This window comes from Callithrix jacchus, chromosome 11 (genome assembly GCF_049354715.1).
Source record: "Callithrix jacchus isolate 240 chromosome 11, calJac240_pri, whole genome shotgun sequence".
Classification (NCBI taxonomy): domain Eukaryota; kingdom Metazoa; phylum Chordata; class Mammalia; order Primates; family Cebidae; genus Callithrix; species Callithrix jacchus.
In genome coordinates, this window is record NC_133512.1 from 75,533,660 (window position 1) to 75,551,601 (window position 17,942).

Below are 17,942 nucleotides of genomic sequence, written 5' to 3' on the forward strand. Positions count from 1 at the left end.
GACTGCTTGCAGAAACAAAGATGTTAAACTGAAAGGATGAGCTTGAAAATACCTATTAAAATAAAAGAGGACAAGAGCCAAAAATTCACGGGACAGTGTCCTTACCCACATTGTCCTAAAATATCCTCTGCTCTTTCTTACCATGTCTGACTGGTGAGAATGAATGAGAAAAGCCAGCAGCTGTACTTCTGAATGTCATCAGGAAGAAAGTTAAAGCTGCTGTGCCCAGCATTCGGACTGCACAAAGCAATGGGTCAGGAAAGCAGCTTAGCTCCCTTGAAATCGAGCCACCTGACCATACTTCCTGAATTGAGGACTCAACATCCTGAGGAGAATTCCAAGTCAATACAGCATCATGTGCACTACCATGCTGAACAAAACCAGTAATATCAAATGTTTACCAATACTGGTTCAATCATGATAAACAGGGCCACTGAGAGAATTAAAATGGTAAATAAATACTAAGTGGAGACAAAATCAGCCAATGATCCAGGCAAGTGGACCTGCAGGGCACGACTGTGGCTCTTGGCACACTCCAGGGTTGCAACCCAAGGGGAGAGGTCTGGAAAAACACTGGGTTTTAAAGGTCCCATTTGGTTACATATTATAGCAGGTAATTGTAACAATATTACAATTATCTACTTCATAAAATCTAATGGCTATACTCTTTTTGGGGCGGGGGCTGGGGGGGGTGGGAGATAGAGTCTTACACTGTTGCCCAAGCTGTAGAGCAGTGACGCAATCTCAGCTCACTGCAACCTCCACCTCCTGGGTTCAAGCAACTCTCCTGCTTTAGTCTCCAGGCTAGCTGGGACTAAACGTACACGCCACAATGCCTGGCTAAGTTTTTGTATTTTAGTAGAGACGGGGTTTTATCATGTTGCCCAGGCTGGTCCCAAACTCCTGAGCACAAGCAATACACCTGACTTGGCCTCTCAAAGTGCTAGCATTAGAGGCGTGAGCCACCACATCTGGCCTAACAACTATATTTTTAAACAGTCTGATTACTAGCTCTATTCAAGAAAACCAGTGACCACAGAAACACAAATGCATACTTTTTATAGACATATTACAATTCAATATCATCTCAATCTTTCTATGTAGGACCTTTTACACTATCCTGCATTGAAGAGCATGGATTCTGGAGTTACACCATCTGGATTCAAATCCTGGATCCACCACAATTAACTATGGGACTCTGAGGAAGATACATATCCCCTCTGTGCAATACCTCAGGTAGGTGTGCAACACCATTAGCCTCATAAGGTCACAGTGAGAACTAAATAGCATGATACAAATAAAGAACTTAAAACAATCATGTTACCATGATGGCAACAGAAAGAGTATTAATATAATTTTAAGGGGCCGGGTGTGGTGGCTCACGCTGGTAATCCCAGCACTTTGAAAGGCCAAAGTGGGCAGATCACGAAGTCAGGAATTCAAGACCAGCATGACAAACATGGTGAAACCCAATTTCTACTAAAAAAAAAAAAATTAGCTGAGTGGTACCCATTTCTAGTACCAGCTGCTAGGGAGGCTGAGGCAGGAGAATCGCTTGAACAGGGGAGGCAGAGGTTGCAGTAAGCTGAGATTATGCCATTGCACTCCAGCCCCTGGGCAACAGAGCAAGACTCCGTCTTAAAAAAATATATATATACATATACGTATATATATATATATATATATATATATATATATATATATATACGTATATATATATGTATATATAATTTTAAAATGTAGGGCTACATCTATAATTGCTAGTTTTTTCACCAATGTAGCAAAATCACCAAAATGTGAGCCTTGCCTTTGGCAAGCTTCATTTAACTAATGGCAAGCAGCCATGTTCTTACAAGGTTTCTGTAAAGAGTAATGAACTAAACCATAAACTCTTTAAGTAAAACACCGGCTGCCCTTTCAATTACACAAGAAAGTCAAAGCCACTTTAAAGAGCGCCAAAGAATTTTGAAGAAACCATCACCTGAGGTCCATCATTTAATGTACTACAAATAATGACAACACAAATGTTTCTTTTTTCAGTGTTGGAAGAAAATAAAGAGGTGGACATAAAATAGGCCTCGATAAAGTGACTAAAAAGACAAAAAACTAGGGTGCACAAACAGTCACAAGACTCCACAGTAAGGCCAGAGAAGCAGCCACCAGGCAGGCCTGAGAGTAAGCTATACACAGCACCCCAGGGCAATCAACAGAAGCTGCCAGGATGGCCTCCTTCTGCCACAGCACAGAGTCACCATGGCTAGCTACATCTAAGAATGGGGACACCTAAGAACTGATCAGAGGATTGACAATAGTGTATAGAAAACCCAGAAAAAGCAACTGATCCAATTCCATTGTTACTTTTGAAAAATAAACAAGTGGCAATGTTTATCTGTCAGCCCTTTAAATCACAGAAAGATCAGCCATTTTCTAGAGAATAAGGGAAACATCCCTTTTCCTTCATTTAAGGAAAGACAACCAAGATACTTCTTGGACATCTAACATATGAAGGAAGATACAAAGAGATGTGAAACTCAAAATACATGATCCTGGAGTTTAAGAGACATTACGGCTAATTTGTTACTATGATGGATGCTTCAGGTGTCCACGCTTGTTCTTTTTTTTTTTGAGACGGTCTTGCTCTGTCACCCAAGCTAAAGTGCAGAGGCGTGACCTTAGCTCAATGCAACCTCCACCTTCCTGGTTCAAGCAATTCTCCTGCGTCCGCCTACCGAGTAGCTGAGACTACAGGCGTGCACCACCACACCCAGCTAATCTTTGTATTTTTAGTAGAGATGGGATTTCACTATACTGATCAGGCTGGTCTGAACTCCTGACCCCATGATCCGCCTACGTTAGTCTCCCAAGTGCTGGGATTACAGGCGTGAGCCACCGCACCTGGCCCACCCCTATTTTTTATCTCCACAATCAAACTACAAATTATCCATCAGTACTTGGAGTTTACAAACGACGGAAAATGCTCACAGAGACTAAGTAATTTGCTCAGGAGTACAAGGCAGAAGTGCCAAAGCTATGATGTGAAATCAAGCCTGTCGCCAAAGCACGTAATTCTTACACCTTCTCTTATCCCAATAGTTATCAATGAGAAGAAACTGACAAAGGTCAGAGATATTTTTAATTGCCACAACCAGGAATGGTGACAGCGGATACTGGCATCTGAAGGGTAGATGCCAGGGACGCTGCTAAACATCCTACTATGCATAGGACAGTCTCCCACAATCACTATTATCTGGTCTGAAGTGTCAGTAGAGCTAGGTTTGAGATGTGGCCTACACTTAGTTATGGGACCAAATGTGAGCCGAAGGCATTCCAAGGAGGGAAGGCATTTCCCCCTCTTGACTGGGTACTCTGAGAAGCCTTGATCACAATGATAGTATTTGGGTTGAGTCTTAAAAAATGTGGGTACAGAAGAAAGGATGGCATTTCTGGCAGCCTAGGACAAAAGAAATGATCTAAGATGTGGAGATATAAAATGACAAGGTGTACTTAGGGGGTCAAGATGATTACCATTAAATACTTTCACTAAACTACCTACAAAATAAAACCAGTAAAATTTTATGACTAAAAATCCTGGTAAATCTGCATATTAGAAATGTTGGGGACATCTTTGAATATTCATAAAAAATGAGTAAGCTGGTAAACTCCAGAGAGAAATACAGTACCTGAAGGACATTACTTTTGGTTTGCAAGGGGAAATACAGGCTGACACCATGTAACAGAAGATCTTAAACAGGTTCGCAGAAATAAAAGTAACTTTACTTCTACTGGACATAGGCCCAGTGCAATTCCAAACTTACTGCAGGCTCATAGTAAGTTTATTATATAAAACTAATTATATAATGGCAAGATGGTATATCCATGAGCTCTGAAGCCAGCCTATCTGGGTTTGGATTCCTGCTCCACCACTTGGCACCTTTTAAGCTACTTCCTAACTAAGGGCAAGATACTTAACCTCTCTGGGCTTCTGTTTCCACTGAAATGGAAAGTAATACTATCCATTTCATAGGGTTACTGTGAGGATTCAGTGAACTCAGCTACCGCAAAGTACTCAATTATGCCTGGCACATAGTAAGCACTGAATTAACTATTTGCTACTATTAACAGTACTATCTCTCATTACATCTTTACAATAAGCTAATAAGGAAGGTACCACTTTCGTTTCCGCCAAATTCACCTTCTTACATACTAAGCCTAAATGGTGGTGTGGTCAGTCACTTAAGGCCACAGCAGGTTCCTCTGAAAGCATGAGTTTCTAGGAAATGATGGAGCCTGTGGGAAATACATGCAGGCAGCTATTTCTGAAATCATTCAGTATTTGTTAGAATACGTAATTCCTTTCATATTTTCAAAATTTATCAAAATAATTAGGAAATTCTTCCCAAGTTTTAACAATATAGTTTTTTTTCAGTTTAGATTTGCTGCTGTTACAAATAATACAGAATTATTGTTTAGGGATCAAATAATTCCAGTTAACATAGTAATTTCTACCCTTACCAGAAAACCTCCTTTTTTTTGGAGACAGAGTTTTGCTCTTTTACTGGGCTGGGGTGCAGTGGCGTGATCTTGGCTCACTGCAACCTCCAACTACCAGGTTCAAGCGATTCTCCTGCCTCAGCCTCCCAAGCAGCTAGGATTACAGGCATACGCCACCACACCCAGCTAATTCTTTTGTATTTTTAGTAGAGACAGGGTTTCACTCTGTTGGCCAAGATGGTCTCGATCTCCTGACCTTGTGATCTGCTCATATCAGCCTCCCAAAGTGCTGAGATTACAGGTGTGAGCCACCGGCACCCAGCCACCACATAACCTCTTCTACATTAAAGTTGTTCATTTGAGATATGAGCCTGTCAAAATAATGAATAAAAGTGCCACTATCTGAAATCCAAGGGCAAGCAGATATAGTACTAAATAAAAGTTAGCCACAAATCCAGGCCTACGTGTATACCTAGGATAATACTATGTAGAAGTACCTCAATCCAACTGACATAGGAGACAACATAGTGAGCTTCTCTCTCTCCAGCCCCCTTCTCAAGTAACATCTGTAATGTTAAAGAACAAGCTGCCAATTTTCCATAAAAGGCTGGGCACAGTGGTTCATGCCTGTAATCCTAGCACTTTGGAAAGCAGAGGCAGGCAGACTGCCTGAGCTCAGGTGTTTGAGACCACCCTGGGTAACATGGTGAAACCCCGTCTCTACTAAAAATACAAAAATTAGCTGGACATGGTGGCAAGCACCTATAGTCCCAGCTACTCAGGAGGATTAGGCAGAGGATGCAATGAGCTGAGGCTGCGCCACTGCACAATCTGTCATCCAGCGAGACTTCGTCTCCAAAATAAATAAACAAATTAAAATTAAATTAAATAAAACAACTTCCATACAAAAGGAAAAAGTGAAGAGATGAACACACAGGCAGGCTACACAAAGTGATCTGTACACAAATTCAACAGAAATATCAAAGATGCTTTTGCTACACAAATTTAAACTTCAAAATTTTTAAGGGCAATGAGAAGAAAACATACTGATTCCATGCAGAAAACTAGACTGGGCAAACACTGCTAATTAGGAGAATGTTTACTAGAGCATCATCTCTAAGCCTGACCCTAGCTGAGGGTTTTCTTCTGGCAGGCCAACTAAACAAAACACCCATTATTACATGAGTTAAACATTTCTATTTTTCCCAGCTTTACTGAGGTACAACTGACAATAAAAACTGAATATATTAGTAGTGTACTACATTTCTAGTAATAGAAATATGTGTCACTGTGAAATAATTACCACAGAACAGCTAATTAACCTAACCCATTATGACACACGGACTGTTTGTGTGCAATGATGAGAACATTCAAGATCTACGCTGTTAACAAATTCCAAATATACAATCATGTTAGCTATAGTCATCATGCCGTATGTTACAGCCCCAAAATGTAACCACCTTATAACCGAAACGTTGTGCACAACTCTTCAATTATCTATTATTTACTATCTAAGAATACTTAGTAAATAAACACAGTAAGTTCTTTCTTCTAAATTACTTCCTAATGAACTAAGTGGCATGTTTTATCGTAAAGATACTGAACAAAAACAATGCAAATGTACCACGTTATTCCTTAAAATATTGACACGCAAAAACGCAAACCTGATAATTACATATTACTTCCTTCACAACACAAAATATCATTAAATAAATATTAATTGGCTTAATTAGAGTTGAAAATGTTATGCACTGATACATATGAGATATATATATATTCTTAAATGGCATTCATGTTGAAAGCCTAGCCAATTAGGTACTAGTGCCTAGGGGTTGCTGTCAAAAGCCTCACCTGTCGAATGATACTCTTCACACAACGTACTGGGAGGCCTTGATAGTTGGACTTGATGATCCACTTGAGGAGATGGTGACCAAGCACTTCGAAGACCATGCAGACATCTGGGACACAGTTAAGGATCATTTGGGGATGTGTGGCCTGGAGTGAGGCAGTTATTGAAAGCAGCATCATTGTGTCACTTGAAAAGCATTTATTATTTTATAAAATACAACATCAACACTGACAACAAGAACTGACATTACTAAGTACAGTTGTTTCTCAGTATCTCAGGGAATTGGTTCCAGGACTACTCTGTTTGTCAATATCCACATATGCTTGCCTCTTCAATAAACTGGTATAGCATATATATACAGATATATAACCTATTCACATCCTTCCACATACTTTATTTTTTTTTTTTGAGACAGAGTCTCACTGTCGCCCAGGCTAGAGTGCAATGGCGCAATCTTGGCTCACTGCAACCTCTGCCTCCTGGGTTCAAGCGATTATCCCGCCTCAGACTCCTGAGGAGCTGGGATTACAGGCACGTGCCACCTCACCCGGGTAATTTTTGTATTTTTAGTAGAGATAGGGTTTCACCATCTTGGCCAGGCTGGTCTCGAACTCCTGACCTCAAGTGATACACCCACCTCAGCCTCCCAAAATGCTGGGAATACAGGCATGAGACACTGCGCCTGGCCTCAGCTTAATTTTTTTTTAAAAGTAGGTATTTCAGCCTTCACAACTATGACATCTCCAATTTCTTGATATAAATATATTAATGTCATTCATACGGAAAGATTCCAAATGGCTCTGAAACTCTTGGAAAACATTTTGTTGATCCCTGGAGGCTTACGGTTGACTTTAGAATCAAAAAAAGTAGTTGATTTAATTATTGAACTATAGTAACTGAATATACCACATTAAAACAGTATTATTTTAAATATCTTTCGTGAAAAAAGAAAAGTTTTTCTATATTGTTGAAGAATGTAAGCACTACAGATTTAGACACAGATCGTCTAAAGCCAGAAGTTTCTTACTATTTCCCAGGCTTATTATAAAAATGGCAAATTATTTAAGAACTAAATTTAGCAGCAGGCATAGGGCCAAGGCCCAGGATTTCCAAAACATAATCTAAGTCTTCTCAAAGCACTGGCACATCTGGACTCTGATGATTTTTTCACTAGAATGTATATTTCAAAAACCTCTGTTTACCCACAAATTGAGTAGTTTCTCCAAAGAAATGTTCTATTAGCTGTCCCAAGGAAGACCTTGCAGGTCAGACAGAGAAGAAGTGACTGCTCTGCTGCTCTCTACCTACCTATTTATCTATCTAAAAGGAAAAATACACTCAGCAGCTAGCAGAAATTAACTGAGAAAAAGGATGAGGTAACATTAGTAGCCACTGTTACCTTCTAGTATACTCAAGATGAATTTCTAAAAGAAATATGATAGATTTTCAAAAAGTTTATGAAAATACAACACTATGCATAAATGTCAAAAAATGTTTGCATCAAAATAAACTCATACTAGTTTGTTAACATATCTGAACAGAATCTAGTTTGAGGCACTAACAAGATAGGACATCAGTTTGAAAAAGCCTCTATCAGAGCAACATGAATTCTAAAAAGGAAGCAATAACAAACATCAAATTGATGGTGAAGCCTGTGTAAAAGAATGGTAAAATCACTGATGCTTCTTAAGTACATGGGGACAATACCCCAAAGAAGTCAGCAGTTTACAAATAGATAACCTGTTTTAAGAAGGGTGAGATAATGTTGAAGATGACGCCTGCAGCAGTAGATCATTCACATCAATTTGTTTGTAAAAAAGTTTGCACCCTAATTGAGGACGACAGACAAAAGCACAAACAAGCCGACACCAGAGACATCATGACTAGTTCAACTTAGGCAATTCTGATTGAAAATTAAAGTTGAGTAAACTTTCCACTAAATGGGTGCCAAAACCAACACTCCCGGATCAAGACAAAAGCAGAGTTTTCCGTGGAAATTTCAAAAGGTAGGATCAAGATCCTGAAGCATTTCTTCAAAGGACTGTAACAAGACCTAAAACATGGTTCTACAGTGTCATCCTGAAGACAAAGCACAATCAAAACAATGACTATCCAGAGGTAGCAAGGTCCAGTCAGTGCACAAGTGGAGCAGTGAAGAGCAAAGGTATGGCAATGGTTTTTTGGGATGCTCAAGGCATTTTGCTTGTTGACTTTATGGAGGGCCAAAGAGTGGTTAACACCTACTCATTATGAGATTTTTTTAAGAAAGTCAACCAATGCTTTAGCAGGAAAATACCTGAGAAAACTTCACCAGGGAGTCCTTCACCATGTAAATGTTCCCCCACATTCCTCTCATCAAATAAGGGCAATTTAGTGAGAGTTTCAATGGAAATTCAATAGACGTTCCCCTTATAATCCTTATTTCGCTACTACTAATTGTTGTTTCCTAATCTTAAAAAGGGCACCAACTTTTCTTCAGTTAATAATTTAAAAAAGACTGCACTGACATGGTTAAATTCCTAGAACCCTTGGTTCTTTGGGGAGCAACTAAATGGCCGGTATCATTGTTTCTAAAAGTGTCTTCAACTTGATGAAACTTATGTGAGAAGTAAGTTTATATTCTTCATTTTATCTCTTAATCTAATTTTTCTATGAACTTGGTGACAATCCCTTGTATAAAAACCTTCTCAAATATACAGAGTAAAGGAAATGCTTCCCTAATTGATCATGACTTAGTATAAACTGGATGTAACTTTGGAGTTTAAATATGGGAAAAAGCCTTACCCTTAGGCTTCTGACATCTGTGAAAGTAAAATATCAAAATGGCAGATCTGTTCCAAACATGATATAAAGAGCAAAAAATCTGAGAGAAGCCAGAAGACCATAGCTACTGACACAACTTAGCACCCATGCATCACATGCCTCTGAATAAGTGATCCAATTTTCTTGAACCTTTGAAAAGCACACAAGGCCGGCATGGTGGCTCACACCTGTAATCCCAGCACTTTGGGAGGCTGAGGCGGGTGGATCATGGGGTCAAGAGATCGAGACCATCCTGGTCAACATGGTGAAACCCCGTCTCTACTAATAATACAAAAAATTAGCTGGGCACGGTGGCGTGTGCCTGTAATCCCAGCTACTCGGGAGGCTGAGGCAGGAGAATTGCCTGAACCCAGGAGGCGGAGGTTGCAGTGAGCCAAGATCGCGCCATTGCACTCCAGGCTGGATAACAAGAGCGAAACTCCGTCCCAAAAAAAGAAAGAAAAGAAAAGAGAAAAAAGAAAAGAAAAAGAAAAGCACACAAAGGGCTATCTCAGAGGACCCAACATGCACGTACAGCAAAAATATTCCTGAAACTGAAGTCATTTTCTCTTCAATTTTCCTCTCTTCTCTGAGCTACAGGTTTTGGGATACTTTGGTCTCTGTTACTTCCCCCAGGAGCTATCCTTTGCCAAGTCCTCAGGTGGAGGAAGGATAAGGGTAAGATGCAAACCCTTTCTACAATCCTAAATTATTTCCTCCTGAGTCCCCATCAAAACCAACAGGCACCCACATAACTTAGTAGCATGGTCAAAACAACTAATATTCTCAAAAAAGAAAGAAAATTCAAGAGACGTCGTTGCTTGTCTTGTTACCAGACATACTTCCAAAGATACCTAGTATTAAGACTAAGGCGATCCTTTTAAAAAAACATGAGAAACGCCAAATCTTTTTTTTTTTTTTTTTTTTTTTTTTAGACAGAGTTTCGCTGTTGTTACCCAGGCTGGAGTGCAATAGCACAATCTTGGCTCACTGCAACCTCCGCCTTCTGGGTTCAAGCAATTCTCCTGCCTCAGCCTCCCGAATAGCTAGGACTACAGGCGCGCATCACCATGCCCAGCTAATTTTTGTTTTTTTAGTAGAGACGGGGTTTCACTTTGTTGACCAGGATGGTCTCGATCTCTTGACCTCGTGATCCACCTGCCTCGGCCTCCCAAAGTGCTGGGATTATAGGCGTGAGCCGCCGCGCCCGGCCTGAGAAACACCAAATCTTATAGCTGACCAAGAAACACTTTCCTCTGTTAAGAATCATTAACTTCTGTCAGGATAATTCAAATACTCTGTGTATCATATTCTAACAATAAAGAGAAAAACGGAAATTGAACAAATTAATCTTCAGCTGAACAACTGAAGTAAGTCAATACAGACTCAGGAGAAAACAATATTGTTAAAAATCATTCAAATGTGTCTTTAGAAATTCAGTTTTGCAATACCAAGGAAATCTGAATGAAGAGGTCTCCAATACCAAAGATATCTGATTCAATACCAAAAAACTGTAAATGTCTTTGGTGAGTTTTATGGCTATGTTTGTTTAAAAGTTTGTATTTTTTGAAAGATTCACAATGACATTCACCAAAGTAAAAGGACATGACTTCTAGAATTTGCTCTATAATAATTTAGCAAGAAAAGACAGATGGAGCATTATGGCCAAACCATAACAATAATTAAATGTGAGTGACAAACTTACAAAAATTTATTGTAGTATACTCTCATATGTTTGAAATTTCTCCCAATAAAATTTGTGAAGAAAAACAATAAAGGTATTTTCATTTTTTTTTTCTTGAGACAGAGTCTCGCTCTGTCACCCAGGCTAGAGTGCAGTGGCGCAATCTCGGCTCACTGCAAACCTTCCCTCCTGCGTTCAAGTGATTCTCCTGCCTCAGCCTCCTGAGTAGCTAGGACTACAGGGTGTGCCGCCATGCCCGCCTAATTTTTTGCATTTTTAGTAGAGACAGTGTTTCACCATGTTAGCCAGGATGGTCTCAATCTCCTAACCTCGTGATCTGCCCACCTCAACCTCCCAAAGTGCTGGGATGACAGGCATGAGCCACCGTGCCAGGCAATAAAGGTATTTTCTATGAAGCACGAGCTTATGTCAGATTTACCAAGGAGTATAGAAAATATATCATTTTACTTTTTCTAAACTTTTGCAATGTAGATAACTGGGAATAAAATCAAGAAAACCAAAATGTTTCCATATTCACCTGACAGAAAGGTGAGCCTCTGTAGGACAATTATTTGAAAGGCTCAGTTCTATCATTCTGGAAACAGAAATCAGCAATTATTAGTACTATTCAGAACTGAGAGTACTCAAGTGTCACCTGCAGATGTGGACATTTATACAGCATTATTCCTTTTATTTTAACCAATGCTCCATTCTCACATGGTGTTTTGCAACCACTGGGTCACACACAGATTGTTCCTGTGCACTGGTTTTAGAAAGCTTAAAACACAAAGAAGTGTTGATGACATATACTTTTATCTACCACAGCACAAATAAATAAAATAAAATAAAATTTTACCACAATTAACAGAAAACCATCAATAATTCCACATCAAAATTAAGTCGACCTATTGTGTTAAAAATAAGTTTCTAAGATGCTACTATATGAAAAACCCCAAAAAGCCATGCAAACCACCCTAGACAGACCACTTTACAATGTTTGACAATGTTCCTAGACAGTCTGTTTATGTTGAAGATGTTGAGGGTGATACAGCAACAATCAGAGATTACAGGAACTTGATATATTTCCAATATAAATCAGGAAGTAAAGGATACGTATCCCATTCATGCCTGAAATCTTGAAGTCATCAATGAGCTGGACCACCATGTCTTTGTTTGGGTCACTGGGATCACTTTCTCGAACCTATGCCAAGAAAAATGAATGCAAGGACACAGAAGTTTAAGACAAAGCAGGTTTTCCCATTATGGCACCAATACCGTTCAAATAAAAGTGATTCTTTAAAATAAAAAAAATTCATCACCTGAAGTTATTTATTTTCATTTTTACTTATTTATTTATTCTTACATGAAGTATCACTCTGCTGCCCAGGCTGGAGTTCACTGGTGCAATCTCAACTCATGCAACCTCTGTCTCCCAAGTTCAAGAGATGCTTGTGCCTCAGCCTCCCAAGTAGTTGGGATTACTGACACCCACCACCAAGCCTGGCTATTTTTAGTAGAGACAGAGTTTTGCCATGTTGGCCAGGCTGGTATTGACCTCAAGTGATCCGCCCACCTTGGGATCCTAAAGTGCTGGGATTACAAGCATAAGCCACCGCACCCAGCCAAACTTGACTTTAATTTAGTACTACCCAGAAAAACCTTTCTATGAGATTTTAAGTCATTAATTTTTCTTATATCATTCACATTTTTAAAGTACTTACACATTTGAGCAATTTTATTTCATCCAAGGCTGTCTCCGTATAATGCTGGGCACTTTTTACAACTTTCATTGCAACAAATCTTTTCCCCCTTAAAAAAAAAAAAAAGCCCATTTATCTACATTATCAGTAGAAGAAATGACTTGCATACAGGTTGAACATCCCTAACTGAAAATGTAAGATCCAAAACACTCCAAAACCTAAATATTATGAGTGTGTCAACATGATGCCACAGTGTAAAATTCCACCTCTGACTGCAATAAAAACTCAGTAAAAACTTTGCATCATGCATAACATTATTTAAAATATTGTATAAAATTGCCTTCAGATTATGTTTATACAGTGTATATGAAACATAATGAATTTTGTGTTTAGACTTCAGTCCCTTCTCCAAGATACTTCATTGCTTATACACACAAATGTTCCAAAATCCAAAACACTTCTGGTCTCAAGCATTTCAGATAAAGGATATTCAACTTGCAATCAGATCTATCCAATAAACAGAAACACAAGCGTTCCTTTAAAACAGTACTTTCCAAACTAGGGGACCACATTTAATTAGCATGGGTCAAGAGAATCTCTTATATGCTTTGTTGTTTTGTTTTTTCCCTAATTAAAATAAGACTAGAAAAGTAACAGAGTTTTCACATATATTAAACACCAACTGAACAGTATGGAAAATTACTCTCTTCTAACACTTTTGTTTCAGTACACACAGAGGCACGCACAAAATACATGTGTTTATATATTTGGAGTAGCAATGAAGTTTCTTACTATGGGATCATGGCTTTGAAAAGTTAGAAACGATTGATTTGAAAAGCCTAGACTATACATTATGTTAGTATGATATGGACAAATTACTAGAAAAATAATATGATCCCTATGCAAAGCAATTTCAATGAATAAACTTCGCAATAAAGCTGGAATCAAGTAACATTTTAAGATTGGAAGTGAACTTCAAAGTAAGGCAGGGGGGCAGGAAGGAATCTAGCCAACTGAAGCAGGCCTGCGCTAAGCACTTCACATACCTGAACAAAGCAGTTGTGACCCTCAGCCATACCCTCTTAGAACACAAATCTGAGCTACTCCAAGATACAAATGTGCAAATGACAAAGAACACTTACTGCATATCCCAGCACAGCCAGACAGTAGAGAAGTGTCCCCATCCAAGCTTTCTAATAACATGATACCGGCCATTGAAGAGGTCTCCAATTTTCACTGGATGATAGCCACCTTAAAAAAACAACAAAGAAAGAAAAAAATTCAAAAAGCAGTAGAAACAATTCACCTCTTCTTTTGTCAATTCTTGATGTCATTAAGGAAAGCTCTGCATAACACATGCAGACTAAAACATGTTTAATAATACAACCCCTTTTTTTTTCCCAAGGAATATCTTTCAACAAGAAAAAGTGTTGGCTGGGCGCAGTGGCTCACGCCTGTAATCCCAGCACTTTGGGAGGCTGAGGGACGTGGATCACTTGAGGCCAGGAGTTCAAGACCAGCCTGACCAACATGGTGAAGCCCGGTCTCTACTAAAAATACAAAAATTAGCTGGGCATGGTGGTAAGCATCTGTAATTCCAGCTGTTTGGGAAGCTGTTGCAGGGAGGGCAGGGGAAAAGGAATCATTTGAACCTGGGCACAGGCTTCAATAAGCCAGATCATGCCACTGCACTCCATCCTGAGCAAAAAGTGTTCTATGAATTCCTATTAGGCTTCTTGTTTTAAATTAAAGAGGCAATGAATGATCCATCAGCACCCCATAACAATAACTTGAGGTTCTATATTTACTTACTTATTTTATTTATTTATTTTTGAGATACAGTCTCGCTCTGTCACCAGGCGCCAAGCTGGAGTGCAGTGGCGCAATCTCGGCTCACAGCAACCTCCACCTCCTGGGTTCAAGCAATTCTCCTGTCTCAGCCTCCTGAGTAGCTGGGACTACAGGCGCACGGCACCACGTTCAGCTAATTTTTGTATTTTTAGTAGAGACTGGGTTTCACCATGTTGGCCAGGATGGTCTCAATCTCTTGACTTTGTAATCCACCTGCCTCAGCCTCCCAAAGTGCTGGGATTACAGACATGAGGCACCGCGCCCGGCCTACTTATTTAGTTTTAAAACAGGGTCTCACTCTGTTGTCTAGACTGGAATGCAATGGCATAATCTCAGCTCACTGCAACCCCTGACTCCCAGACTCAAGAGGTCCTCCCACCTCAGTCTCTCAGGTAGCTGGAACTACAGGCATGCACCACCACACCCAACTAATTTTTGTAGAGACAGGGTTTTACCACGTTACCAAGGCTGGTCTTGAACTTCTAGGCTCAAGCAATCCACACGTCTCCCCTCCCAAAGTGCTAGGATTATAAGCATGAGCCATCACGCCCAGCCAAGGTTCTGTATTTCAATCTAGGTGTATACATTGTGCACACACCAGCTCTTGGTATTTAAAGACTTTTTTCTCCTAAACAATAAGTTAAATTCAACTCTTTTTGGATCTGTACAAGAAAACTGACCAAAACAGTGTTTACTCAGCGTAATTCTGCATACATCCAACAGTTTATTCAAAACTAACTAAAAACTGTACAATGTATGTCTTAATTTACCCTCCAACAGGGCATATTCCTCTCATTACTCTTCTGCCAACCTCTAACTCCTGCCTGGAAACACTCCTTACAAATGAAGAAATGAGGCTGGGTGTGGTGGCTAAAGCCTGTAATCTCAGCACTTTGGGAGACCAAGGCAGGTGGATCACCTGAGGTCTGGAGTTCGAGACTAGCCTGGTCAACATGGTGAAACCCCGTCTCTACTAAAAATACAAAAAAATCAGTCGGGCGTGGTGGCACACACCTGTAATCCCAGCTACTTGGGAGGCTGAGGGAGAAGAATTATTTGAAACCCGGAAGCAGGGATTATAGTGAGCTGAGATTGTGCCACTGCACTCCACCCTGGGTAACAGAGTGAGAGGGAGGGAGGGAGGGAGGGAGGGAGGGAGGGAAGGAGAAAGGAAGGGAGGGAGGGAGGGAGGGAGGGAGGGAGGGAGGGAGGGAGGGAGGGAAGGAAGGAAGGAAGGAAGGAAGGAAGGAAGGAAGGAAGGAAGGAAGGAAGGAAGGAAGGAAGGAAGGAAGGAAGGAAGGAATCAGAGCTGGATAGAGGGCACCCTGTTAAGGCAGTCTCTTGAGAGGAAGCAGGGTGACTTCCTCTCAAGGGTGTGCCAGGGTGTGATATCTGGCACAAGAAGTTCATCACTTTGCATTTTTAAGCAAAATAAAGCAAGCTGCAAACTAGCATGGATAATATGGTACCGTTTTTGTGAAATACTTAAGAAACACTCCAGGAGGATAAGATGTTAGCAATGAACATTCCTACTTTTACTCTCTTTACATTTTATTCTTTTAATCTATGCTTTCTCAATTTCTTCAATTTTTCTAAAACAATATTTTACTACTTTTTTTTACTTTGGAAACACATTTTTCAGTCTTTTAATTGAACATTGCTTTTGTATTGTAAAGATGTTCTCATTTTTTTAATCTGTAGAATTCTTACAAATTACTAAATAAACATGTGGATGGCTTGTGACTAGTCTTAAAAGGTCTGAATCAGTTGTAGTAAGTATCTAACCAGATCCTTCAATGTACTCCCAGAGGGCTCTCAAGAACTCTTTAAGAATATATTTACAAATACTTAAATTGCATTGAATTAGTGAAGCCAGAATCTGACCAGACACTGTGTTCCTGAGATTCTTACTCTTCTATTGCCTCTGCGCTTGATTTTCATAGATGTTAATCTTAAGGTGTATGACAACATTATGGGCTAAATATATGAACTAAATGATAGTAAATCAGGAATAAAATGTAGCAAATTATTAAATAGCTTAATACTTAGAAGATTAAACTAAAATTAATTAAAAGAGAAGAGCTCTGAGTTTACAACAGTTATTTATTTTATATATATACATATATTTTGGGGGGGGGGCTGAGTTTTGCTCTGTCACCCAGGCTAGAGTTCAGTGGCCATCTTGACTCACTGTAGCCTCTATCTACCTCCTCGGTTCAAGCCATTCTCCTGGCTCAGCCTGCCAGGTAGCTGGGATTACAGGCTTGCATCATCATGCCCAGCTGATTTTTGCATTTTTAGACACACCATGTTGGCCACGGTGGTCTTAAACTCTTGACCTCAGGTGATCCACCCACCATGGCCTCCCAAAATGCTGGGACTACGTGAGCCACTGCGCCCAGCATACAACACAGTTTTAAAACCATTAAAATTAACACTTAGAGGAGGAAATGAAACCATTTATCCAGTATGAATTAGGAACACTGTGCTAGGCACTTTTATTTTCTAAACGATGTTTCATGAAACAAAAATAAACTATAATATACTGCAGGTGTTCTATAGGGGAACAGGGGAGTGGGAAGGAGGAAGGGAATTCTGTTTGGGAAATGCAGTGTTGAAAAAAGAAAAGCAGATTTCTTGACCATAGGACTAATGTCTTAATACACAGTGAGAACCTGTAAGAGAACAGAAAATGCTGCACTTTCCAGTGTTAAGTCTCTAGACATACATGTTCGTGGAATTACTTCTTCAGAGACGTAGTTGCATTTTATAGTTCAAGTATTTAGGAAAGACTGATCTATCATAATTCTTAGAACCACTCTACAAAGTAGATGGTATTATTTTTACACTGCTACAGAGAACATCAAGTACCAGAGATTATGAAGTACTAGGTTCAGGGCTGGAAACTAGGTCTGACTCCAAAGCCCATGTTTTGTCAACTAGCAAGAAATACACTCCACTTTTAATAACTAGAAGACTGCTTCCTGGTCTTAGTATACGGAGAACATGGGATGTCTAATTAAAACCTATATACTACTTAAGTGGACATTATTGGTAACATTTAAGTCTCTAAATTTAAAAACAATGTATGCATAAAAATAAACCTGTTATCACTAGTACACTTTTCAGATTCAAATCCTCAATTAGCCAAAGTGTATACATGTGAGCCAAAATAGAGGAGCACTATTTCCAATGTAATCACATTATAAGCAAAGCAGCTCCTTTTCTCAAGGGCTTTGAAAGCTCAACAACAACAAAATTACTAGTGGAGTCCAGTATCCCTGAAGCCCTCAGGCTAGCTAAAAATATTATCTCTATAAAAAGGCAAACAACACAAGAGGGGCATTTTTTTTTTTTTTTTTTTTTAAGAGATGGGGGCTAGCTCTGTCAGCCAGGCTGGAGTGCAGTGGAGCAGCACAAACAGGGCTCAGTGTCTCCTCCAACTCCTGGGTTCAAGCAACCTTCTCACCTCAGCCTCCAGAGAAGCACATGCCACCCTGCCTGGCTAGTAACAATAATTTTTTATTAAAACAACTCAAAGTATAAAACACTTAACGTACTTCAA

At 39.6% G+C, this 17,942-nt stretch overlaps 1 protein-coding gene across 40 annotated transcripts in view; it reads right to left on the reverse strand.

Annotated features, from left to right (window-relative positions):
- SRPK2 (SRSF protein kinase 2) overlaps nt 1-17,942 on the reverse strand; it is a 287,533-nt gene that overhangs the window by 37,544 nt on the left and 232,047 nt on the right. For all 40 annotated transcript variants that reach the window (XM_035254051.3, XM_035254050.3, XM_078343096.1 and 37 more), the window contains 4 exons: nt 13,669-13,777; nt 12,548-12,635; nt 11,940-12,027; nt 6,343-6,449 (listed from right to left, as the gene is read on the reverse strand). In XM_035254051.3, the coding sequence (XP_035109942.2) occupies nt 6,343-6,449; nt 11,940-12,027; nt 12,548-12,635; nt 13,669-13,777 (392 nt within the window). The remainder of the gene's footprint in view (nt 1-6,342; nt 6,450-11,939; nt 12,028-12,547; nt 12,636-13,668; nt 13,778-17,942) is intronic.